Source organism: Capra hircus (genome assembly GCF_001704415.2).
Source record: "Capra hircus breed San Clemente chromosome X unlocalized genomic scaffold, ASM170441v1, whole genome shotgun sequence".
Taxonomy (NCBI): Eukaryota; Metazoa; Chordata; class Mammalia; order Artiodactyla; family Bovidae; genus Capra; species Capra hircus.
This window is the reverse complement of record NW_017189517.1, coordinates 11,512,431-11,538,590: the sequence shown is the minus strand read 5'-3', so window position 1 is coordinate 11,538,590 and position 26,160 is coordinate 11,512,431. Positions and strand designations below refer to the sequence as shown.

Genomic DNA, 26,160 nt, shown 5'->3' with positions numbered 1-26,160 from the left:
TTGAAACAGAAGGAGGAGCTTGTAGGGTCTCAGAGGCCACGGGCAATAGGGTTTCAAGGAGACGGCTGTGCATTGCAGAAGGAAGAACGGACATCAGAAGTCTTAAGACCCAAGTAGGATTTCTAGCTCTTTCATTTAGATGAATCTCATTTCTTCTCTGAGCCCCAATTTTCTTGTAGTCATACACTACTTTATCTCTCCGTATAAATGGAAACAAGAATGCCTATCCATACGAAAGCATTTTGTACATTGGGCTAATTGATACAAATGTGGCTTGTGAAGAAATATTTTTTGTTATGGTTGTTTTGCCTTCTTGGCAGCATCAGCTCTCTATTTTTCTTCTACTTGTTTTCATGTAGCTGTACAGTTATGTAGCATAGCCTATCAGTGTTAAACTACTAGTGGAAAAAACTAAATATGACATTCTAAGAGGAGAAAGTCCCCTAATGTCTTTTCTTTGAAAGTTACCCCACCATTGGCTTTTCACTAGGCTCTCAAGATTGCATTTCTTTTTGCATCTCTTTTTATAACTGAGAAGAACCAAGGAAATTTCCAGTAGGAAACAAAGCCAACTGATTTAGGTCAGTTCATTTTAGACAATGAAAAACAGGAAGTTACCCTTTTAGGTCCAGAGATCTTTTTAAAAAGCTACCTGAAAACTTCATTTTTCTAAAGTGTTGCCTTTCCTTGATGGTATTGTGTGTTACAGAGATTTTAGTGAAGTTATAAAGAGCAGATTCAATTGGTATTCAATTCTCAAGCATCATGATTTTAGCTCAGATTTGAACCAGCACTAATCACTTACCTGCAAGGAAGCGGAGCTGGTTCTTCACTTTCATCATTCCATCGCCAGAGCCTCCGATGCACTCATCTTCATCATCGCCGCAGTCTCCACTTTCAAGCCCTTCCTCATCAAGGTTTTTATCCAGAACTCTGCCTTTGGGTACAGACATGGTCCTCAGGAGCTGAAAGAAAACAACCAGGATTGCAGCAACTTTCCGTATTTCTCAGGTAGGTCTAAGACAGTGTGTTGTTAACGGGAAGCATTTTAAAATGGGAAAAAGAGCTACACAGAAAGTTTTAAAAATCATTTTCAATCTTACGTAGACATACATTGCTTATACTCTTTAGAGCTGCATACTTCTGGACCTTTCCATAGCATTTGACATGATTCTCCACTCTTCCACTCTACTTCCACCATCAGTAGCCAGAATGAATATTGTATCAAAACTTTCCCATGTCTTCAGCCTCCGTGGGAGGAGAAGTCACCGATGAGGAACTAAGTGATGATAGGCAAAGCATATTTATAGGCTGAGAGAACACCAAGTTCAGAAAAGATGCCTGTGAAAGTCCACTAGATCTGTATTTACATTCACCTAATTAAATCAGCAAATGCATCCCACCACATGAAGAAAATGGCAGTGGCATTTTATACACATTTAGATGAATACTTATAATTAATTGTTCCATACTATGCCCTGACCACTTGAAAAACTTAAAATCTCCATCCTCTACAGTTTCAATAAGATGCTTTGAAATTCATTCTGCTTTATTGTAGATCACATAACTAATAAGAGGCATGCCTGTTTTGCTGTGCAGTATCTGGCCTTTCAGTCACACAGTCAAGGCCTTTTTAATTTTAGGGTGACTTCCACCTCCCAAAAGTCTCACCACGGACTCAGAAGCCCAGCTCACAGCATGAGTGGTCTTCTGAGGGCAATTTTACTTTTCCTCACCATCTCTCTCCAAGGCTGTATTCCAACACCCTCTGTTCCTACTGGAGCTTCTGCCCCACCATCCATGTTTAGTCCTAAATATCAGTCCACCTCCTATTTTTAAATAATGGACAACAAAAGATGTGGATATGCAGAAAGTGAGACTTTCGCAATTGCAGAGCAGGTATCCAAGAAAAGAAATGCTGAATATTTACACAGGCACATTTTGGTTGCCGTGGCTTTCACTGTGTTCACTGTCCCTGCAAAATATACTTTTCTGCTCTCCACCTGTGATTTAGCTGTTACACCATGATCTACTTGGAACAAGCTATATACCATAGAGAAATGTGACTCTGCAGGTTTGTTTCTCTTTCTAAGCAAAGAAAGAAAAATCCACAATGAAAAGCTGGTTCTTTCCTGGACAACAGCCTCTAAAGGTATCAGTGAAGCCAACCCCTCTATCATCTTCTACTCCAGCACCATCTCCACCATCAAACTCTGTAACACATTTCTTTCTCTACCCTTTCCCCCATCCTACGCATCTAAACATATAATATAGACACAAAGGCTGGGATAAGCTAGATCAGCAGTTCTCCAACATTTAGATTTCAGGACCCCTTTATACTCTTATTGGGAATATCAGGGAACTTTTAATTATATAGTTGTATCTATCAACATTACCATCTCAGAAATTACAACTGAGAAATTAAAAGAAATATTTAAAAACTAATTTAAACATAACAAATAAAAAACCCATAACATGTTAACATAAATAGCATTTTTAATGAAAAAGAAATATATTTTCCCCTGACATAAAACCATTAGAAGGAAGGCTGGCATAGTTTTACATTTTTGCAAGTACCTTTAATATCTAGCTTCATATGATACCTGGATTATCATATCTACTTCTCCCTTCAATCTGTTGTTATATGTTGTTTCAGTTGAAACATCTGCAGAAAATCCAGCTTCTCACAGGTATGTAATAGGAAAAGACAGAAGTATTTTATTAAGAGTAGCCTTTTCAGATAATTCTGGATAGTTTTCATTGAAACTACATAAAAACTCAACAAGTGAAAAAGGTTACTTGCAATGTTAAATATGAAACCATGTAAGTAAACTTTTCATGTTATGTTACATTAAAATCCATTGGTATATTTTGAATTTTGAATGGGCCTTTTACCCATTTTGTCTCATCATGCACAGATCATCTGGAAAATATTGGTTCACTGAGCTCTGCAGGTCTCCCAAATGTTGACACCTTTCATTATATGATATTTTAAAAATCACATTCATTAACATCATCTCCAATCTCATTTAAAAAGTCTTTGAAGAATTGGGAAGCTCTCAAGGTCATGGTGATAGATACAAGTTTTCCAAAATTTTAATTTACTCTTTTTTTTTTTTAATTTACTCTTTAAAGTTTGAATTTTATCCTTGGCAACAAACACTGTCAGTATTTCCTTTAACTGTCAGGCTCTCTTTGTTCCTTTCAAACAAAATGTCTAACAAATACTGAAGCCTGCATAACCATAGTTTGTCAGTCAGTAAAAAAGGCTAATTTAGCTCATGGCTTAAATAATCTCACAAATGCTTTTCCTTAAGACATGTATCAACACAGTTTGTAGCATAAGTACCTTACACGTAAATCAAATGTCATAACACAGAATATTTTTTTAAAGTTCACTCAATTGTTAAGGTTTAATATATTAATGATTTTTACTGCTTTAGCAATGATATTCTTAAGTGAAGTGCCTTTTATTTTCCTGCAAGTGTAATGATTACGAGTACAATTTGGTGTCACTGCCTTGATTCATACTGTGGTACTAACAGTTGTACTCACTATTGCTTCTGTACCATCAGTGCAAATATCAGCGCAGTGAAAAAGGCAAATAATACTTAGTATTGTGCAAGTCATTTTGACTGTCTGGATCCTTGGGTTTCATGGATTACCAGGGTTCATTAACTATTTGAGTGCTACTACCTAGACGATAATGTGATTTCAGTTTGACCAAACCACCCTAATTGCTTCCATTACCATTATGAAATGTATGGGAAAACTGCTTTTGACATACATGTTGTAAGGTCAATTTTGAAAAATACATCTTTCATGTATGTCACAGATTACCTGAATTAGAATTGTTCACATAAGGGGAATCTGTGGTTAGATACAGCTTTGTGGACTTGCTGTTTCTCAAGCACATCTCACATCTGTGCCTTTTATTAATCCCTTCAGCAAACATTAATTGAGCACCTAATGTGAGTTGTTTTCATTTCCGTCTATTGAAAGCACTCCATCCTTTCAAGCCAAGTTCAAATGTCACTTCCTTAATAAAGCCTTCTTGGCCACCACAGATGGTCATTATAATTCTCCCTTTCCCTCTTCCAGCACTGCTCCCTGTATCTGTACCTCCCAAATAGCACTTTATGAATGCAACCTGGTATTATTTATTGTACATGTGGCTTCACTCCACCACCAGACAGTGAATGCCTTATTTATCTTTGAGCCCCATACCATTTAAGGCAGTGTCTGGTACATAGTTGTTGTTTATTCACTAAGTTATAGCCAACTCTTTTGTGACCCCATAGACTGTAGCTTTCCAGGCTCCTCTGTCCATGGGATTCTCCAGGCAAGAATACTGGAGTGGGTTGCCATTTCCTGCTCCAGGGGATCTTCCAGACCCAGGGATCGAACCCGTATCTCCTGCACTGGCAGGCGGGCTCTTTACCACTGAGCCACCAGGGAAGCCGCTGGCACATGACAGGCACTCAGTAGCACTTCAGTGCTATTGAACTGAAGCAAAAGGAAATGGCATGGCATATTTCATTCTCTAAGAGCTACTTCTACAACCTCATAAAAAAAGAGAAAGCCAAAGCACAGATGAATTATAGAAAAACTTGTAAATGAATAGCTAAAGGCTTTTGGACGACCCTGGCTAAGATCTGTAGCTAATCTTTGAGAGGCTGTTTTCCAACCTCGTGTACAATGCCTCCAGTATTCCCTGGTATTTTTAAGTGCAATTAAAAAAAAAAAAACTTTAAAACTTTGCCAGTGAAATTACTTCTTTAGTTCTTAAATTACTCCCACTTGGGTGACAACTTCAGCATTGAAGAAGGATTACAGCACACTTTCCAACCATATTACATAGACGTTGTTGATGAGCCTAACCCTCACTCGTTAACAAAACCAATCCAAACCTAGAAAGCTATTGTTAATGCAAAAGTCTTAAAGGACTCTGAAGCACCAGAGTGTTGAAAGAAAGGTAATGTGTCAGTGATGAGGAGTTGCCAGTGAGGACTGTGAATTTAGTACAGCCTGGAATTTGGCACAGAAATCAAATCAGCTAATTACAATTCACAATATTGACCTTTTCGTTCCCTCTCTCACTCTTTACAATGTCTTCCAGACTGAACGCTCACTTTATGAAAGGAAAGTCATGAGGACCGTGTACAGTTAACTTCAGGTGCCTAATGCTTTTGATTAACTGTTTGCTATTTTCAAAGGACAATATCCTATTAGCTTTTTAAAAGCCAGGGCTCAGAATAATGATTATTAATGTAAACTATCTTATTAAAACACTGGTCTGATGATTTTGCTCCACGACCCCACTGAAACATTCACTAAACCTGACATTTCTGCCTTGCATCATTCGGCCGGCCTTAGCGAGAAGTACATGAGACCTTTCCACTGCGCTGCTTTTTCCATTTTCTACCCCCCTTGCTACTCTGTTGACTCACATGAAACTTTCACAGTTGCTTAAATATACAGTTTTTATTTTATGATGTCATATTTTCATTATGTAAGTATTAAAATAGAAAGATGAAAGAAAGGGATATAAGGGGGAAATTCCAATTTCCAAACTTTAAGAACCAGTGTTTGGTTTTCGAGGGTAGGGTTTGTTTCTAACGGCTGTAGTTTTACACAGTTGAACTTGCACTTAAGAATTTAGACTGAGTTAGAATCCTGGCTTTTCCCCTTATTAACTTCTTTTTTTCCATTTACTAACTTTGCTGCTTAATCTCCCTACACCTCAACGTCCTCATCTGTAAAATGAGGAAAATGCCTGTCTCCTAGAATTGTTGTAATGAATAAATGTGATCAATGTAATACTTCAAATGTGTTTAAAACACCTACACAGTGCCCTCCAGGGATCTACCAAAATCGACCTAACCATTTTCCTAATTTTGAAAATATTACATTGCTTTGAGTTCTTTTGCTCCTATAAATAAAGATGGATCATCAGGAGTATTCAATAGTTCTTTCCATATTTTGGATTATTTCCTTAGTTTCCCATTAGTAGGATTACTGGGTCAAATGGTCTGTACATTTTTATACACCATGAGAGTGAGTCTTCGACAATTTCCATCTGAATCACCTAGGATGTTTGTTAAAAACTCCAGCTTCCAGGCCCCACCCACAGAGCTTTTAATTGAGTAGGTCTCGGGTGGAGCACAGCCCCACCCTGCCCTGTCCCCACCTTCCTGTGAGTGAACCACAGTCTAAACTTTAAGAAGGGCTACTCTAGTGTTACTCTACCTGCCGGAAACCCAGTGAAACCGTCTTTGGACAAGAGTCACCTCAGCTCCACAGGTGTCTGAATCCTTAATGCATGTTCTTCAAACCATTTTATTAAAAATCTGATTTCCTTTTTACTTAGGTATGGACATCATGACCTTTTGTCTTTGTAGTTAATGAAAATACTCTTGTATAAAGTGAGTGACTTCAGGATTACAAAGCGAAATATTTAAGTTTCCTTGGAACAGGTATTCAGGGTTGTGTGATAAAAGGAAACAGGCCTCGAATAATTACTTAAGAAAATTAGAACCACAGCATAAGAGGAAAAAAGGCTTTCTAGAGTACAGCAATTTCATGTTCTTAAAACCATAACCAAGATAACAAAAGAACACTGCAGCATGGGACAGTGTGATTTGGCCAAAGCTCTTTTCATGCTTGGTTGACAGAACAAAGATCAAACGATGTACTTGTTGTTCTTAGGGGGATCAAATATACTGAAATTATACCAGAGAGAGCAGCAATTCTCGATCTGCCTATATGGTATAAGTAATGTGCCTCTTGGAATTATCTTGATTGTACAGATATGGACTTTATCAGCCACACACTTTGCTAGGACTTAACATATGTTCTTTCATGTAATCCTCAAATCCACCCTATCAATTTGTATAAACAAGGAAGATTGCCATCCCCATTTCCCATGTCAAGGGAGGCTCGGAGAGGAGATAAGACTAGACCAAGCACTAAGTAAGTGATAGAGTCCTCATTAAAAATAGAGTCTTCTGCTTCCAAGTCCACAGGTCTTCAAAAATCAACAACAACAAAAAAAACCTATGCTCTCTTAGGTAAAGCCATCAACTAATGGGGCCTTCACTCACATTTTTTGTCATCTTGACTTCTCTACCTAAGATAATTTCCAGTTCAATCTCATTTTCTCAGATACTATCCATGAACTATACCTTGATGGGAAAGCCTTCTGTTACTGGCTGGGAGAGCTGGTTGGGGGGACAGGGGTGGAGGGAGAGATAATGACATCGGATGCCTCCTGCTTTTTTCCCAGCCTCGCATCTCCTATGTCTTAATGAACCAAACCATCTTATCACAAACACGTTTGTTTTGAAAAGCTTCAGACAGCTGGTTACAATAAAATGGAGAATTCCATCACTGCTGCTACATGGCTATGAGTTTTCTTGACTTCAAGCACTTTAGCATTTTAAAAATAAAGGACAAATAACAAAGTAGATACTACAAATATGGGGCTTGGTACATATTTTGAGGATTTAGCTAGTTTTGTCTCTTTTGTCCACTCACTCTCTAGGCATTTTTCAAAATATCTGGAATCCAGGTTACCTTTTAAAGCTATTGAGCTGGGCTTACAAAACTGATATTGAACTATTTGGGTGCTCAGCATTATACAACCTGCAAGGAATGCTTTGGGGGCTCAGCTTTCCATGTCCACAGCAATGTAAATACATGCTTTACTGTTTGTATTTGAGTAGCATAAGCTAATGGGAAACAAATGTAGTGGCTCCAATGAATCCCAGCTTTGGAGGAATGCCATTATTATTTATACGTTGTGCACATCCACGAGACCTAGGGCACGTGACCTCTGCTTTGCGTGCACAGTTTCTTTGAACTAATGCACCAAACCACAGCCACAACTAATTGGAAACAATTGCAACTCCACACGTTTGAGAAGAAGCCAGAACCAAAGTGCATAGGGCTAGAATGAATGGCTATATAGGCACTTCACACATTGGAGAGGCAATAAAGTATAGCCCTTAAGAGTGTGAGCTCTGGAATCTGACCAGCATGGATTTGAATCTCTATTCAGTCTATTTACTATCTGTGTTACTTTGGGCAAGTCACTCAACCTCTTCGAGTCTCAGTTTCCATGCCCATAAAATAGAGGATAATGCTATTTATTAACTTCACAGGGTTGTTGAAGATTTAAATTCAATAGTACCTTTCACCTTTCATAGTCCCATGTATCTTTCTTTCATAGAACTTTCCACAGTTTGTAATTATATAGTCCCCTGTTGCACCCCCACTAACAGAAGAAATAACCGTCTGTTTCAATTACCAATGTGTAGTGCAGTGTTTGGTAGAAAGTAAACATTTACTAAATATTCATTAAATGGATGAATGAATAAATAGAAGAATGGGTATAAAGTGCTTAGCACATTGCCCAGCAAGGCTCAAAAGTGTTACCTCTGTTGCTGAGGTTGATGGTGATGATTGTAAAGATGAGGAAAGGGAGGAAGAGGAGAAGCAGTAGCAGGCACAGTAGCCACCATGTACAGCTTATTACAAATGCCTTGTGAAGCAAAACAAATAACACTCCATGGCCAGATACCGAGGCACCAGGAGAGAGGGTGGGTGAATTGTTTTTAAGAGTCTGGGGAAAGCCTTCTGGATGCTCCCAGGAAGATAAAGGTCTGTGCACTAGGATGCATGCAGAGAGAGAAATGTGCAGTAATAAATAGCAATGGGACCTGTCAGAGGCTGTGCTTTCACGTGGTGTCAAGTCAGAAGGCCACCCACACCCAGATACACCCTTGCCTGGGCATTGCTTCCACTTCTGCCTCTTACCCACAGCACATGCTTTCTCTACCACTTCTAGCTTCCCTGATTCTTACTTGATGTTTGTTAATGTAGTGGAAACGTGTGAAAATAAGTCCTCCCAATTCAATAAGTACCTGGATAGTAAAACAAGTCAGGATGTGAGAGAAGCAAACTTGGGATGAAATTAAAACTATTCCTATGGGGCTCCCTCCTAGTGGTAGAAAAGGTTCTCTGCAGTTTTAGGAAGCTGTCCACTGCCTTAAAATAAAAATAGCTACAATAATATTATTTATTAATAATAGGTTAGAACTGTAGAGTTTTATATGTTTCTAAGAGGAGGCAAAGAGAAGGCAATGGCAATCCACTCCAGTACTCTTGCCTGGAAAATCCTATGGACGGAGGAGCCTGGTAGGCTGCAGTCCATGGGGTCGCGAAGAGTCAGACACGACTGAGCAACTTCACTTTCACTTTTCACGTTCATGCATTGGAGAAGGAAATGGCAACCCACTCCAGTGTTCCTGCCTGGAGAATCCCAGGGACGGCGGAGCCTGGTGGGCTGCCGTCTATGGGTTCGCACAGAGTCGGACACGACTGAAGTGACTTAGCAGCAGCAGCAGCAGCAGAGAAAGAAAACTTGTATTCAAATCTAGACTTTATCATTTACTAGCTTTGTTACTATAAGCAAGTTACTCTTTCACCTCTGAGTCTTATATTTCTTATCTATAAAATGTGTTTAATAATACCTATTCCTATCTCCCACATTGCATTATCATGGGGATAAAATGAAGTAATCCATGTAAAGCACTAAGCTTAGTATCTGGCATATAGTAAGTAGTTAAACAATAGTGTATTAAATTTTATATTAAAATAATACATTTATAAGATCTGAATCTCTAAAGAGCATGAATTCTGAATTTTTGGTTCCAGTTAACATTCAGCTATGGCCTGGGTAAGACTTGTTCTGTGGAACACTTGTTTAGTCGCTCAGTCATGTCCGATTCTTTGCAATCCTATGGACTGTAGCCCACCAGGCTCCCCTGTCCATGGAATTGTCTAGGCAAGAATACTGGAGTGGGTTGCCAATCCCTTCTTCAGGGGATCTTCCCAATCCTGGGATCGAAGCCATGTCTACTGCATTGGCAGGCAGATTCTTTACTACCGGGAAGCCTATAAGCTCTCAATAAATCTTAGTTATTGCATCATTACTATCAGCATTTCATTATTTTTATAATTAAAAGTATTTCTATTTTCTCAGTGGATCCATCCTGCACCCCTGTAAGGCAGCAGGGCAAGTATTATTAGGTTCATTTTTTTAAATAAAGAACTTGGAGCTGAGGGATATGTGAGGCAATGTACTCATTTTTACCTTGAAAAAGTTCAAGGTACTTTAAGGTGGTTAGGATTTGGAATGGGGCCAGGGGGGAAGGCTTTTGTACTCCAGCATTAAATTGGAAGGGTATGGCCCTGGGACTAGCACAGTTCCTGACACATAACGGGTGCTTAGGAAATGCTTGGTGATTGAAAGAATGAATGAACCAAAGGGCTAACCAAATAAACAAGCAATTTATTCACCGAATTTTGGTTCTCTCAATCTCCCTCTCTTTGACCCTAGTCTGATAAGCCATTGCTATTGCTTTCGCATGATTTTAGCTGATTCCTGCCAGGGAGCCTTGGATATACTGAGGCTAGACAGATGTACAGATATACTGAGTGACTGACTGCGAGCAGGTTGTTTACTCCCCCCTGGCTGAGGGAGCCCCCTCCTCTGATAAAGTGGGATAAAGTGAAAGAAGAAGGCAGGAAATTAATCTTTTTAAGCAAATGAACCAACTAATTCAAAGGAGGTAGCCAAAACCAACCAAAGCACTAAGGGGCTGAACATGGTTCCTTAAGGCTACCTGGTGAGCCTCTTCCAATCCCCAGATGAGTCTTCTGTTTCTAGATTAGTTGGCCTAATGGGGGTCAGTTCCGTGTTCTGTAATGACCTCCTTTAGTGTCTCTAGCAATACTAGAATAAATCTCATTTTAGGGGTCCAAAAGCCCCACAAACACAGTTCTGGTTCTAAGGCTGGAGTTAAGGCTGGCCTAGGCTCCAGGAGCCAGCCAGATTGGGCTGATTTGCCAGTGTGGCCGCAAAATGCAGATACAGCAGGGTAACCTTTCAGGCCGCCAAGTCCAGTTTTCCTCAGAAGGCATTCAACCCTGGCCACCACCATTGTTGAAGATGAGTGACCTTTTTGTCCCCATGTCAGTTTTAAATTGTGAAAAGTCTCAGGGATGAAATATATCTTCTTTTCTGGAATGAAAACTTACTTTGCAGACATCTGTGAAACCCCATGGCCCTACTTGGTTTCCAAAGGAATCACCTTGTTAGATGTGGGAGGGCCACTGACGGAGGGTAAAGGCCCCAGGGTGAGAGTATACTAGGATATCACGTTTCCTCAGGGAACTGAGGTTACACAGACATGATCTGCACATTTACTGTTGTCCTAGTGTATAAACGGGACTCATTCCAAATAGATATTTTGTGGTTATACTTTTGGGAAATGAGAATTCTTACCTCTAAAAATAACCTCTGTGAATGAACCACAGCAGCTATGTCATCAAGCACAGGGCTTTAAGAGTAGAGGGTTCACTATCTCTCAGAAGGAGGCCCACCAAGGGTTAGTGAGATGGCTCTAGTTTTCCTGTGAGAGCTTCCTGCCTTTAAAGGTGAGGTCTAGATCAGGGTTGATAAATAGGTTTTCAGTGAAAACTGTTTTCCTTCTCTGGTGTACTCTTGGAAAAATATGAATTTCAAATATGCTTCAGATAACTAAGGTTGCATTGTATTATTCTGAAGTGTAATAAATGGCCTGGTGCCTCTGGTACAAGTAAATTAGCTGGGACTTGATGAAAAACTAGATTCTGAGTTTCTAGTTATTTTTTCCTTGGAAATCAGAGCGCTTTAAACCCTTCCCTTTCCAAGTTTTAGGCTGTAGATTCCTAAGAGGGAAGGAGGCTCCCATAGGAAACAGAAAACATGAGTAAAATTATTTTAATAATCATATCTAATCATATACTTTTAAAGGTTGAAACAGATGAATCAAAAGAATGGTGCTCTTCAACAATGTTCATAGCAGCATTATTCACAATAGCCAAGACATGGAAGCAACCCACTGACGAATGGATAAAGAAGATGTGGTAATATACATACATATATATACATGTGCATACATACAAAGGCATATTTGTCATAAAAAGAATGAAATAACACAAAATGCACCAACATAGATGAATCTATATATAACCATATTAAGTGAAGTAACCCAAAGACAAATATCATATGATATCATTTATATGTGGAATATAAACTAGGATACAAATGAACTTATTTACAAAACACAAATACTTTTAGAAATTCCACCTGCAGAAGTTTCTGCTGGGTTGATTGTATATACTTATGAAGTAACTGCTACTTAGCATTTGGCTAAACTATTCTTCACACTCACCTTTCATCCCCTAAATAAAACACTCACTCATTTATTATATGGAAATACTTGCCACTTGGTAGCACATCTTAGATTACTTTCACTTCTCTGAAGTAAATAAGCAGAGTTGGAGTCTAGTACAGATATAATCATTTTCATCCCCATCTGGGTTTCTCTAATCATTGCTTCTTATTCTTAAATTCCAAACCTCATCAAGCATTTCTCCTATTGGCTCTGCCTAGGAATCCATTTTTCAGACAGGCCCCTTGTTTTTCCTAAAAAGCTCATTACAATTTAACCACAAGGTCTGGGAAGAGCACCATGTAGCCAAGTCCAGCTAATTTGTACTCAGTGTTGGGCAGAGCTTGTTTCTGTGTTATTTTGGTGATGTATATGCCCCAGAGATTATGATGAATTATTTTCCTTGTTGGCTTTTTGATGGATGGGGTATGTACATTTTGCTTGCTACTAGAACTGAAGACCTTGGCTGGCTATCTTACCTGAGTTCCTTCTCTATTTCACACAACTATTTGGTGGTGATGGTAGTGATAGAGTAGCAGGAATAGGAGAATGTAAGTGTGGGAGGGGAAAAGGACAGTTTATGACAGGCTGCAGCCGACACATATTTATAGTTTCACCTTTATTTGTTTCTCTTCATTGAGCTCAGTAAGTAAGAATGGCTTTATCAGTTCTAACATGGACTTGTCCACCATCTTCTGAGACTCTTTTTAGTCATATTAACATTTTGTTAAATAAACACCTGTTTCCCTCCCCCACAATGTTTAACCTCTTTTGATACAGCAGGTAATATGCACACATTGTGAACATCCTGTTTATTCACCACATTTCTGGATACAGCCATGGTAATTTTCATCTTTGAAGAAATTAGCTCATATGCCCATGCAACAGGTAAGGAGATGATTGGGAAGCAGAGAACTTACCTCTCAGAGAATGGTGTCCAATGTTAGAAATGGAGATATTAGGTGTATTGAGCACCCTAAAGTCATCAGCATTATATTCAACCTGTTACTAAGGGAATCAGGTCATAGACCTGGAATGGTAACTGAGTTCGAAAGGACCTGAGAGATCATATGGTCCAATCCCATTTTACAGATGAGCACAGCAATCCCACACAGACAATTGTTAGTAGAGCTTTTCAACACACCAGTGCTGCCTAATCCTTGGGGATATCACAGGAGAATCAGTTGACAGCAGGTAGGAGAGAGGCAAAGGGACTTGCAAAATGACCTTAAAAACAGGGGCTTCCCTGGTGGCTCAGCTGGTAAAGAATCCGCCTGCAATGCGGGAGACCTGGCTTCGATTCCTGGGTTGGGAAGATCCCCTGGAGAAGGGAAAGGCTACCCACTCCAGTATTCTGGCCTAGAGAATTCCATGAATTTTATAGTCCATGGGGTCACACAAAAAAAGAAAAAATAAATAAATAAAAAATAAAAACAGAAAGGAGGGGGATGAGGTTCGTTCTCCTGGATCCTTAGTAGTAGCCAAAGCACAGGCTACGAAGAAGAGAGCATAGCTCCTGAGAACACGGCAGCGAGTTTCCAGGTTGGCATGGGTAAGGGGTAATAATAGAACATGAAGCCTGCCCTCAAGAAGTATACAGTCCAAAAGCAGTTCTCTAGAAGGTGTAAAAAGCAGTGGAATAACACCTTCCAAAGTCCTCATCTTATCCATTTCCGATTAGGTGGATAAATTCACCTGCCAAAGTATTGGTACTTCTTTATTTTCTCCCATTCATCTCTTCCTGTCTATTCCCAAATAATTCTGGTTGAAAACATCTTAGAGAGGCTAATCATACTGAAATCCTTGCATTTGCATTCAGTTACACATAATTTCATTTTGTTTCCTACTCTCATTACATTTAAGCATTTTGTTAAAATAAATGGTAAACTCCTAAGTTACGGTAGCTTTCAACTAAATTGAAACTTCAAATGTGTTGCTGTCCCGAAGATGAGGTTTGGTAGGCTGGTTATAATCTTTATATCTTTAAATAATAATTATGTTTGGGGACTACCATGTATTTCAGATGGTCGACATCTTGTGTTTTCATGGTTCCAGAAAGAGACAGGAATATGTAGTGTAACCGTCAGTGATGTTATATGTAGTGATTCTACAAGTTTGAACTAAATTCCAGCATCATTATTTGTCAATTAACAGTGCAGAGACTTTCTGCTATAAATACATCACCCACAGCATCAGAGACAAAGTATTCAACAAATTTACACACTGAGGTACTCACACTTATGCAGATACCTTAATTCATGGAAAACAAGTGCATAACTGCCTTAATTAGTAATATAAACCTAGAGGGCCATAGGGGTTTACAGAAAGCTGCTGTTATTGCTAAACAAATTCTTCTCCTTTCCCAAACATGACCCTAGTCCAGGCCACCCCTAACTGGACTTCTATTTCTTATTCTAGTTACACAAGCCAGAAAAAATGTTTTCTATCAGCTCAGCGGGGAAAATAGATCCTTCACTTTTGTCTGCACTACCTCCCTTTTACAGGAGCAAATCATTCCCTATATTGCTTTGTGAAGTTCCACTTTCTAGCTCTATGTTAAATAATTATCCAAACCTACTATTTCTAACAGCTCTGTATTTAAAATCAAAGACAAAGGGAGAATTATGAAAGCAGTGAGAGAAACAACTCATCATGTACAAGCAATAATCAATAGGATTAACAATCAATTTCTTGTCAAAAACCAAGAAGCCAAAGACAGTGGGATAAGAAATTCAAAACGCTGAAAAAAAATTTTAAAAACCCTGTCAACTAAGAATCCTATGGGCTTCCCTGATGGCTCCATGGTAAAGAAGCCACCTGCCAATGCAGGAGCTGTAGGAGACTGTGGGCTCAATCCTTGGGTCAGGAAGATTCCCTGGAGAAGGAAATAGTAACTCACTCCACTATTCTTGTCTGGAGAATCCCATGGCCAGAGGAGCCTGGGAGGCTACAGTCCATAGGGTCACAAAGACTCGGATATAACTGAGCACGCACACAAAAATTCTATATCCAGCAAAACAGTCCTTCAAAAAACTGAAGACATTTCCAGAAAAACAGTAAAGGAGTTTGTCACTATTAAACATGCCTTCAAGAAATGGTAAAGGGAATCCTTTCAGCTGAAATGAAAAGATACTAGACAATATCCCAAAAGCTGTAGGAAGAAATGAAGAAAACTAGAAAAAGTAACTCCATAGATTATTTTTATTAAATTTTTACTTGGTAAATATTTTTCCTATTTCTTTTATTATTTTTATTTTCAATTAATTTTTTCTTTGGCTGTACCATGTGGCATGCAATGGTACAATGGAGTGAACCCACACCCCCTGTGGTAGAAGTGCAGAATCTTAACAATTGGACCACCAGGGAAGTCCCTCCTATTTCTTTTAAAGAAAAATTGCATAAAGCAATAATTACAATTATGCATGGATGGACTTATAAAGATATAAGGTGTATGGTAATAACAGCACAGAGGAGAGAGGGAATGAAACTATATAGTAGTAACATTAAGTTAGTATTAATCCAAACTATCACTGTGCATGCTCAGTCCCTTAGTCATGTCTGACTCTTTGCAACCCCATGGACTGTGACCCACCAGGGTCCTCTGTCTGTGGGATTTTCCTGGCAAGAATACTTGAGTGGGTTGCCATGCCCCACCTCCAAGGGATCTTCTTGACTCAGGGATTGGTCAACTCAGGGATCAAACCCACGACTCTTATGTCTCCTGCATTGGCAGGTTGATTCTTTACTAAAAGTGCCACCTGGGAAGCCCAATTGTTACAGTTAAGATGTTAACTGTAATCCAGAGGGAAACTACAAATAAAATAATTTTTAAATGTGATAAAATAGATGACAAGGGAATTAAATTACAAACTAGAAAATATTTAATGCAAAAGGCAGTAATGGAGAAATAGAGAGAAAGAGACATAAGATATGTAGAAAACAAGCAAGATGATAGATGTGAATCCCATTATATCAATATGACATTAACCGTAATTGGATTAAACTCTCCAATCTAAAGGCAGAGATCTAATTATAAACTGCTTGTAAGAGACACACTTCACACTCAAAGATAAAAATAGGTTGAAAGTAAAAAGATAAAATATACTATGCAAAGAGTAACTTAAAAGAGCTAGAATTGTTACACTAATATCAGATAAGATATATTTTAAGACAAAAATTGGTGCTATTGACAAAGAAGTTCCTTTTTTAAAAACATTGAGGGTCAATACCAATCATTTACAATTATAAATGTATATGCATCTTACAACAGAACTTGAAAAGACATGAAGTAAAAACTGACAGAATTGAAAGGAAAAGTAAGCAATTTAAAAATAATAACTAGGGGCTTCTCTGGTGGCTCAGTGGTGAAGAATCCGTCTGCCAATGCGGGAGACACTTGTTCGATCCCTGATCTGGGAAGAACTCACATGCCATGGAGCAACTAAGCCCATACACCGTAACTATTGAGCCAGTGCTCTAGAGCCCAGGAGTCATGACTACTGAGCCCACGGGCCCTAGAGCCAATGCTCCAAAACAAGAGAAGCCTCCACTTTGAGACACTGTAGAGGAGTCCCTGCTCACTGCAACTAGTGAAAAGCCTGAGCAGCAATGAAGACCTAGCATAGCCAAAAATAAATAAAATTTTATTGTAAAGCAATTTTCCTGCAATTAGAAAATAAATTAAAACAACTGGCACACTCATAACTATAGATATTAATATCCTATTTTAAATAATGGTGAGAGCAATGAGACAGATTATCAACAGGATATAAATGACTTAAAAAACATTATAAACTGGTGCTGAGAAAACTGGATATCCATATGCAAAAGAATGATTTTGATTCCTACCTCATATAAATGATTTTTGATCTCTACCTCATATACAACAATTAACTCAAAGTGACTGAAAGCCAAAATGTAAGACCTAAAACTATAAAGCTCTTAGGAGAAAATACAGGGGTAAATCTTTGTGATTTTCAGTGAGGCAAAGTGTAAGTGACAAAAGAAACAAAATCAATTGGACTTCATCAAAATGAAAAACTTTTGTGTGACAAAAAAGACTATCAAAAAAGTGAAAAGACAATTCACAGACTGAGAAAAATTCTTTGAAAATCACATATCTGATAAGGGTCCTGTATCCAGGTTATCTAATGAACTCTCATAAGTAAAAAATGAAAAGAGAACTGATTTTTAAAATGTAAAAAGGATCTGAATAAACATTTATCTAAAGATATGTAAATGGTCAATTAAAAGATATTCAACATCATGAGTCGTTACTGACATGCAAATCAAAAATCACAATGAGTTATCACTTCACACCCACTAAGATGGCAACAATAATAATCAGAATATAACAAGTTAGGATATAGAAAAAGGGGAATCCTCATACATTGCTTATGGGAATGTAAAATGGTACAGTCATGGTTGAAATGGTTTTGCTGTTCTTCAATAAGTTAAATTGTTACATATAACTTAATAAAATTATATACATTATAAATATATAATTACCATATAACCCAGCAATTTCACTCCTAGGTATATACCCAAAATAACTGAAATCAAGGATTCCAGCAGATACCTGCACACAAATGTTCAAAGCAGTATTATTCACAATAGACAAAAGGTAGAAACAACCCAAATGTCCATCAGTGAATTAATGGATACATAAAATATAGTGTATCCACACAGTGGAATATTACTCAGCCATGAAAAAGAAATAAAGCACTAATACATACTGCAACATGGGTGAACCTTGAACACACTATGCTAAGTGAAACAAGTCAGTTAAAAGGACCATACATTACATGATGCCATTTATATAAAATGTTCAGAATAGGCAAATTCATAGGAACAGAAAGTAGTTGGGGGAGGGGAGAATGGGGAATGACTGCTAATAATATGGGTTTTCTTTTTTGGGGTGATGAAAATGTTCTGGAATTAGATAGTGGTGACGGTTGCACAACTTGGTCAATATACTAATAACCAGGAGACCATACATTTTAATAAGATAAATTTTGTAGTATGTGTTTTTTATTTCTCAACAAAAAGAGAAAAAACTAATTAGGAAAAATTTGCAACTCCAAATTTAGAAATAAACTTTCTATTGCTAGAATTGAAAAGGTCACTGAAAAATTCTACTCTGTGGACAGAGGAGCCTAGTGGGTTACAGTCCACGGGGTCACAAAGAGTCAGCACGACTGAGCAACTAAGCACAGCACAATATATCAATTATCTTATTACACCAAGTCTCAGTGACCTCAATTTTCCACAAGAATCTCTCATGGATTTGCTTTCAGTACTCATTCAGACCACGGAAAGCAAGTCATGTGAGGAGAAGGGCCATCAAGGAGAAGCAACATTGCTAGTCCTGATATGACAAGGACCTGTAGAGTTTTAGCACATGATGAAACACTGGGAAAAAGAATTCAGTTGTCATTTGGCTAAATTCTTGAGGTAGAAAATGAAAATGATTCCTAAACCATGAATAATGTACTGGAAAACTATGGTTTCCTGGGGGAGTTGAATTCACTCCTACTGTTAATAGTAATAGTGCTGTGTGAATAACTCTCTGGATACCAAGTGGGAAACTTGGTAAATGAGGTTGTTATATTTCTGAAATTTCCATCATATTTCCAGTTTCATCTTACAAGGGAAATATTATCATCTGATGCTTTTGGAAGATGGCTATACTCTTTCCTTTAAACTAACAGTGCTAGCTTTCTGATAAGTACAAATTCAACAAAAGCCTACTTCTAAACCTGGTTGGATGATTCAAAGCTTTATCTGTTCCAATCCATAGGTAAATTAAGACACCACATGTAATATTTTGGAGCCTAGTTTTACACAAACAGAAAAATGGTAAATTCTAAATACATTTCAAACATATAAGGAAAACAAATAATTCTGTGGACAATGTCTCTATGGGGATTGCCTCCCTGGGCTCTGAGTTAACAGACTGCCCTGTGGGCATTGGCTGTAGGAGTACAGCCATTCTGTACTGCTTATTCCAAATACTACACAGTTATGAAACTACTAATTCTCTTTATGAAAGAGCTACCTACTGGTCTTTTTGTTTGCACCACTACATCTTATTGACATCTGTCAATCATACCAGGAACCTGGAGTCTAGGACAAGGGGAAGATATGGCTTAATCAGTTTGCCTTTTAGTGTTGATGGGTTAGGCATTTTAACAATAGTTAACGCCACCTTTATTTTTGTTGTTGTTAATATCGTTTATAACCTTTGCATCTGAGGTTGTTGTATAGATAAAGTTTAGCTATCTTAAAACAACTAGACATCCCCATGGAAAGAAATGCAAAAGAGTGAAATGGCTGTCTGAGGAGGCCTTACAAATAGCTGTGAAAAGAAGAGAAGTGAAAAGCAAAGGAGAAAAGGAAAGATATAGCATCTGAATGCAGAGTTCCAAAGAATAGCAAGAAGAGATAAGAAAGCCTTCCTCAGCGGTCAATACAAAGAAATAGAGGCAAACAACAGAATGGGAAAGACTAGAGATCTCTTCAAGAAAATTAGAGATACCAAGGGAACATTTCATGCAAAGATGGGCTCAATAAAGGACAGAAATGGTCTGGACCTAACAGAAGCAGAAGATATTAAGAACAGGTGGAACGAATACACAGAAGAACTGTACAAAAAAGATCTTCATGACCAAGATAATCATGATGGTGTGATCACTCATCTAGAGCCAGACATCCTGGAATGTGAAGTCAAGTGGGCCTTAGAAAGCATCACTACGAACAAAGCTAGTGGAGGTGATGGCATTCCAGTTGAGCTATTTCAAATCCTGAAAGATGATGCTGTGAAAGTGCTGCCCTCAATATGCCAACAATTTGGAAAACTCAGCAGTGGCCACAGGACTGGAAAAGGTCAGTTTTCATTCCAATCCCAAAGAAAGGCAATGCCAGAGAATGCTCAAACTACTGCACAATTGCATTCATCTCACATACTAGTAAAGTAATGCTCAAAATTCTCCAAGCCAGGCTTCAGCAGTACGTGAACCGTGAACTCCCTGATGTTCAAGCTGGTTTTAGAAAAGGCAGAGGAACCAGAGATCAAATTGCCAACATCCGCTGGATCATGGAAAAAGCAAGAGAGTTCCAGAAAAACATCTATTTCTGCTTTATTGACTATGCCAAAGCCCTTGACTGTGTGCATCACAATGAACTGTAGAAAATTCTGAAAGAGATGGGAATACCAGACCACCTGACCTGCCTCTTGAGAAACCTATATGCAGGTCAGGAAGCAACAGTTAGAACTGGACATGGAACAACAGACTGGTTCCAAATAGGAAAAGGAGTACGTGAAAGCTGTATATTGTCACCCTGCTTATTTAACTTCTATGGAGAGTACATCATGAGAAACGCTGGGCTGAAAGAAGCACAAGCTGGAATCAAGGTTGCCGGGAGAAATATCAATAACCTCAGATATGCAGATGACACCACCCTTATGGCAGAAAGTGAAGAGGAACTAAAAAGCCTCTTGATGAAAGTGAAAGTGGAGAGTGAAAAAGTTGGCTTAAAGCTCAACATTCAGAAAACGAAGATCATGGCATCTGGCCCATCACTTCATGGGAAATAGATGGGGAAACAGTGTCAGACTTATTTTTCTGGGCTCCAAAATCACTGCAGATGGTGACTTCAGCCATGAAATTGAAAGACGCTTACTCCTTGAAAGAAAAGTTATGACCAACCTAGATAGTATATTCAAAAGCAGAGACATTACTTTGCCAACAAAGGTCTGTCTAGTCAAAGCTATGGTTTTTCCAGTAGTCATGTATTAGTGTGAGAGTTGGACTGTGAAGAAAGCTGAGCGTCGAAGAATTGATCCTTTTGAACTGTGGTGTTGGAGAAGACTCTTGAGAGTCCCTTGGACTGCAAGGAGATTCAACCAGTCCATTCTGAAGGAGATCAGCCCTGGGATTTCTTCGGAAGGAATGATGCTAAGGCTGAAACTCCAGTACTTTGGCCATTTCACGCGAAGAGTTGACTCATTGGAAAAGACTCTGATGCTGGGAAGGATTGGGGGCAGGAGGAGAAGGGGACGACAGAGGATGAGGTGGCTGAATGGCATCACTGACTCGATGGACGTGAGTCTGAGTGAACTCTGGGAGTTGGTGATGGACAGGGAGGCCTGGTGTGCTGCGATTCATGGGGTTGCAAAGAGTCGGACATGACTGAGTGACTGAACTGAACTGAACCTATCTCAACACCTGCACTGGGGTTGTTTATGTAGTTGATGGCTTCTCCCAAGAAACTCTTGAAACCCACATGTCCCAATTCTAACTATTCTAATATACTAAGAATCCCTGAAGAGAACAATGAAATAAACCTCTGGGTGACATCAGACTCCCAAGTGAGTTGCTCAGTCATGTCCGACTCTTTGTGATCCCATGGACTGTAGCCCACCAGGCTCTTCTTTCCATGGAATTTCCCAGGCAATAATACTGGAGTGGGTTGCCATTTCCTTCTCCAGGGGATCTTCCCAACCCAGGGACTGAACCTGGCTTTCCCACATTGCAGGAAGATTCTTAACCATCTGAGCTACCAAGTGTGAGTCCCATAGATTACAGACTAATGACTCCCAAGGTTGACATCAGAAGCATCATCCTAATAACTGGTTGATTGTTGATAGCTCTTAAACTGGTTAATGGCACATGACCCTAAATGCATACATACCAGTATGTTAATTAGCAAGTGAATATGAACGTTACCAAAAAGTACCCCACCCCCATTTTTTATGCAACATACATTTTATCTATATTATTCCTATCAAGTAAACTATTTCCTGGTTTTTATTAAGCTACATAGCCTGTGTATCATTTACAAATACAGAGTTCCTATAAAATCTGGTAATTCACAATAACAATTCCCTTCAGAATCTGAATAAATGTGCTATAGGCATCCGCACAAATCAAAGCCACCAAGTAATTCCAGCGGATATATTTGACCTAATTGCTATATGTTTACACATAAAACAAAATGTCACATTATAGTTGACTGTACATTCTTACATGCTATGAATGCTGATTTATTTCAGGTTTTAAGTTTCATGTTCAGCCTACAAATTGTATTACCTAAGAGAAATTGCCTTCTGGCTTTCAAATAAAAGCCCTTGTTATTTGTCTGTCTAATAAATTATAAACAAGTTTGATCTGGAGTCATAGCTATACTGGGCCCCTGCAGATCATCTTCTAATGGGGTAGCACAGTGTACTGCAAAGGACAGGCAGGTCTTCTTGTCTTTGACACTCTCTGGGTCTTGGGGGAAATCTCTTCCCTTCTCTGAGCCTTGGTTTCCCCACATATATAACGAAGGGTTTGGACTGCATGAGCTTCAAGTCTTTTCTAGCTCTGAGAGGCTATGATTTTTAGAGATTGTTAAGAAGAGTTAAGGACAGGAAAAGGGGAAATTATTTTGGAATGATTCTTTGTGAAAGAGACTTGAGTTTTGGGGACTCAGGATTTTTTTGTGTGTGTGTGGCAATGCAAGGAAACCTGATCTAATTTTAGCTTCAACACAGTAAGGAATAATTGCTAATCAAATGTTAATAAAATGCTTACAGGCTTTAGGTCTGGAAAAGTCATTTTAAACACTTAGAAAAACAATCGGGAATGTCAGCTGTTTTTTCACCTGTTCCTAGAGGAAATTCTTGGCTTTTAACTATGACATCCTCCTTTAACTCAACTACACTACATTTAAACCTACTAGCAACCTCTCGTTTTGAATTACACAGCAAGATATTCAACCCAGAGAACTGTCTTTCCCTTGACCTGAATCCAGTTCATCCAAAGGTTCCAGCACTGCATTGAAGTTCCTGCTTAGGAGGGCCTGCTGTCTATACTAGAATGACTGGATGTCTTAATGAAACCATGAAGTGAAGTGAAGTGAAGTCGCTCAGTCGTGTCCGACTCTTTGCGATCCCATGGACCATAGCCTACCATGGGATTTTCCAGGCAAGAGTACTGGAGTGGGTTGCCATTTCCTTCTCCAGAGGATCTTCCGAACCCAGGGATTGAACCTGGGTCTCCTGCATTGTAGGCAGACACTTTATCATTTGAGCCACCAGGGAAGTCACAATGAAACCATGAAACTTTATAATTAGAGATACAAAAGATTGTCCCCTCCCTAAGAATACTTTCTATGCTTGATGGCCTCCTCTCTCAACTGCCAAACTTCAGGGCTGAACTTGCAAGCAGGCAGAAGAGTTGGTTGTGGACAAGCAGAGATCTGAGTGGTGCTGGGTGGCACTGTGTCCCCAAATATTTTCCTTCTTAGGTACTTGCAAGGCTTGACATTCCAACTCTAGAGACACATTCCTTTGGGATAAACATTGATCATCTCAGGTGTCTTCCTGAAATAAAATGTCTGTTGGAGAGGTAAGTTATTAAATCACCAACACTTTGTAGTAATATTTCCTAGGGTGAAATCCTCATTTTACCTTGTTCCATAATACTGTGGAAAAAGAGATCCATAGTCAGATAAGTTGGGAAAACACATTATGTTACATCTCTTCATGAAGTGTCATAATGCATATTAGCATAGTAAAGGTTCTAAGTCCTGATGTAAACAAATTTTATTTCATCCACTGTTTAATCCTTAGGTGAGCATATGGAATGCTTCTGAAAAAATTTAAATTGTGGTCCAATACACATAACAGTTACCATCTTAACCATTTAAAAATATATAGTTCACTAGTATGGAGAAGGAAATGGCAACCCACTCTAGTACTTGCCTGAAAAATCCCATGGACAGAGGAGCGTGGTAGGCTACAGTCCATGGGGTCGCAAAGAGTCGGACACGACTGAGCGACATCACTTAGTGTTATGTATGCTCACACTGCTGTGCACCCAATTTCCAGAACATTTTCATTTTGCAAAACTAAAACTTCTCATCCATTAAACAACTTCCCATTTCTCCCTTCTCCCAGCCCCTGGTAACCAATGTTCTACTTTCTGTCTCATGAATTTGACTCCTCTAGATACTTCATGTAAGTATAATAATATGGTATTTGCTCTTTTGTGCCTGGCTTATTTCACTTAGCATAATGCCTGCAAGGTTCATCCATGTTGTAGCAAGTGAGAGGATTTCCTCCTAGGCTGGATAATATTTCATTGCATGCACATACTACATTTTGTTTATCCATTTATCCATTGATGGACATTTGGGTTTCTCTTACCTCTTGGCTATTGTAAATAATGCTGCTATGAACGTGGGTGTGCAAATATCTCTTTGAGATTCTGCTTTCAATTCTTTTGCATATATACTCAGAAATGGAATTGCTGTATCATATGGTAATTTAATATTTAATTTTTTGAGGAACCACTATACTGTTTTCCATGGTGGTTGCACCATCTTACATTCCCATCAGCAGGTCATAAGGATCCCAGTTTCTCCACCATCTTGAGAACACTTGTTATTCACTATTTTTATTGACAGTAGGAACCCAAATGGGCTTCCCTGGTGGCTCAATGGTAAAGAATTTGCCTGCCAATGCAGGAGACTAGAGTTTGCTCCCTGGGTCAGGAATATACCCTGGAGAAGGAAATGGCAACACACTCCAGTATTCTTGCCTGGGAAATCCCATGGACAGAGGAGCCTGACAGGGTCGCAAGAGTCAGATATGACTTAGCAACTAAAGAACAACAAGGCACCCAAATAGGTGGATCTCATTGTGGTTTTGATTTGCATCTTCCTAATGATGCTTTTGAACTGTGGTGTTGGAGAAGACTTTTGGGAGTCCCTTGGACTGCAAGGAGATCCAACCAGTCCATCCTAAAGGAAATCAGTCCTGGGTGTTCATTGGAAGGACTGATGCTGAAGCTGAAACTCCAATACTTTGGCCACCTGATGCGAAGAAATGACTCATTTGGAAAGATCCTGATGCTGGGAAAGACTGAAGGCAGGAGAAGGGAACAGAAGATGAGATAGTTGGATGGCATCACCAACTCGATGGACATGAGTTTGAGTGAACTCCGAGAGTTGGTGATGGACAGGGAGGCCTGGTGTGCTGCGGTTCATGGGGTCGCAAAGACTCGGACACGACTGAGTGACTGAACTGAACTGAACTGAATGATTAGTGATTTCGAGCATCTTTCCATCTGCCTGTTGAAAGAACTTTTTTTTTTTTTTTTTAAACACCACGTCAATAAAATTTCTGGGAAACACACTCAGAGGTATATTGCTAGAGCAGATGAATGATAATGACTGCTTTTCAGGATAGAGGAGTGTTTGTCCATTTATTTTAAGAGCAGCTAATATTTACTAGTTTGAAGGTAACACATATACAGTTAGTATGTGTCCAAACAGTGATTATCTCTGGGTGGTAGGATTAGGAGTGAATTAATTTATTTTTACTTTTATGTAATTTCTAAATTTCTACAATTAACCTGTATTAAGTAATTTTTAAACTCTAGTATGCTGCTGCTGCTTAGTAGCTTCAGTCATGTCTGACTCTGTGTAACCCTATGGATGATAGCCTGCCAGGCTCCTCTGTCCATGGAATTCTCCAGGCAAGAATACTGGAGTGGGTAGCCATTTCCTCCTCCAGGGGATCTTCCCAACCCAGGGACTGAACCCAGCTCTCCTGCAGTGCAGGCAGATTCTTTGCCATCTGACCCACCAGGGAAACCCAAACTTTAGTATACTTGATGATAAATAGCTAGAGTGCAGTACTGTGCTAGCTGTTTTGGCCATAGCACTCAGCTTCCAATGATCCTTTTCTTGTCACAATTTTTATGTTCTTGTGCTCCATTTAGCAGTTTCTTAGGTTCTGACTTATATCATTTGCTAATTATTCTCTGTGCGTGAATATTGACAGCTTCAATACTTGCAAGATCTTTAGGGGAAGGCACTGTGTTTTATA

At 39.0% G+C, this 26,160-nt stretch overlaps 1 protein-coding gene across 1 annotated transcript in view; it reads right to left on the bottom strand.

Annotated features, from left to right (window-relative positions):
- The window catches only part of GPC3 (glypican 3), a gene marked incomplete at its 5' end in the record, with an annotated part of 208,069 nt that overhangs the window by 64,375 nt on the left and 117,534 nt on the right, over nt 1-26,160 (bottom strand). Inside the window, one exon of the mRNA XM_018044068.1 lies at nt 806-965. Coding sequence (XP_017899557.1) covers nt 806-965 — 160 coding nt within the window. The remainder of the gene's footprint in view (nt 1-805; nt 966-26,160) is intronic.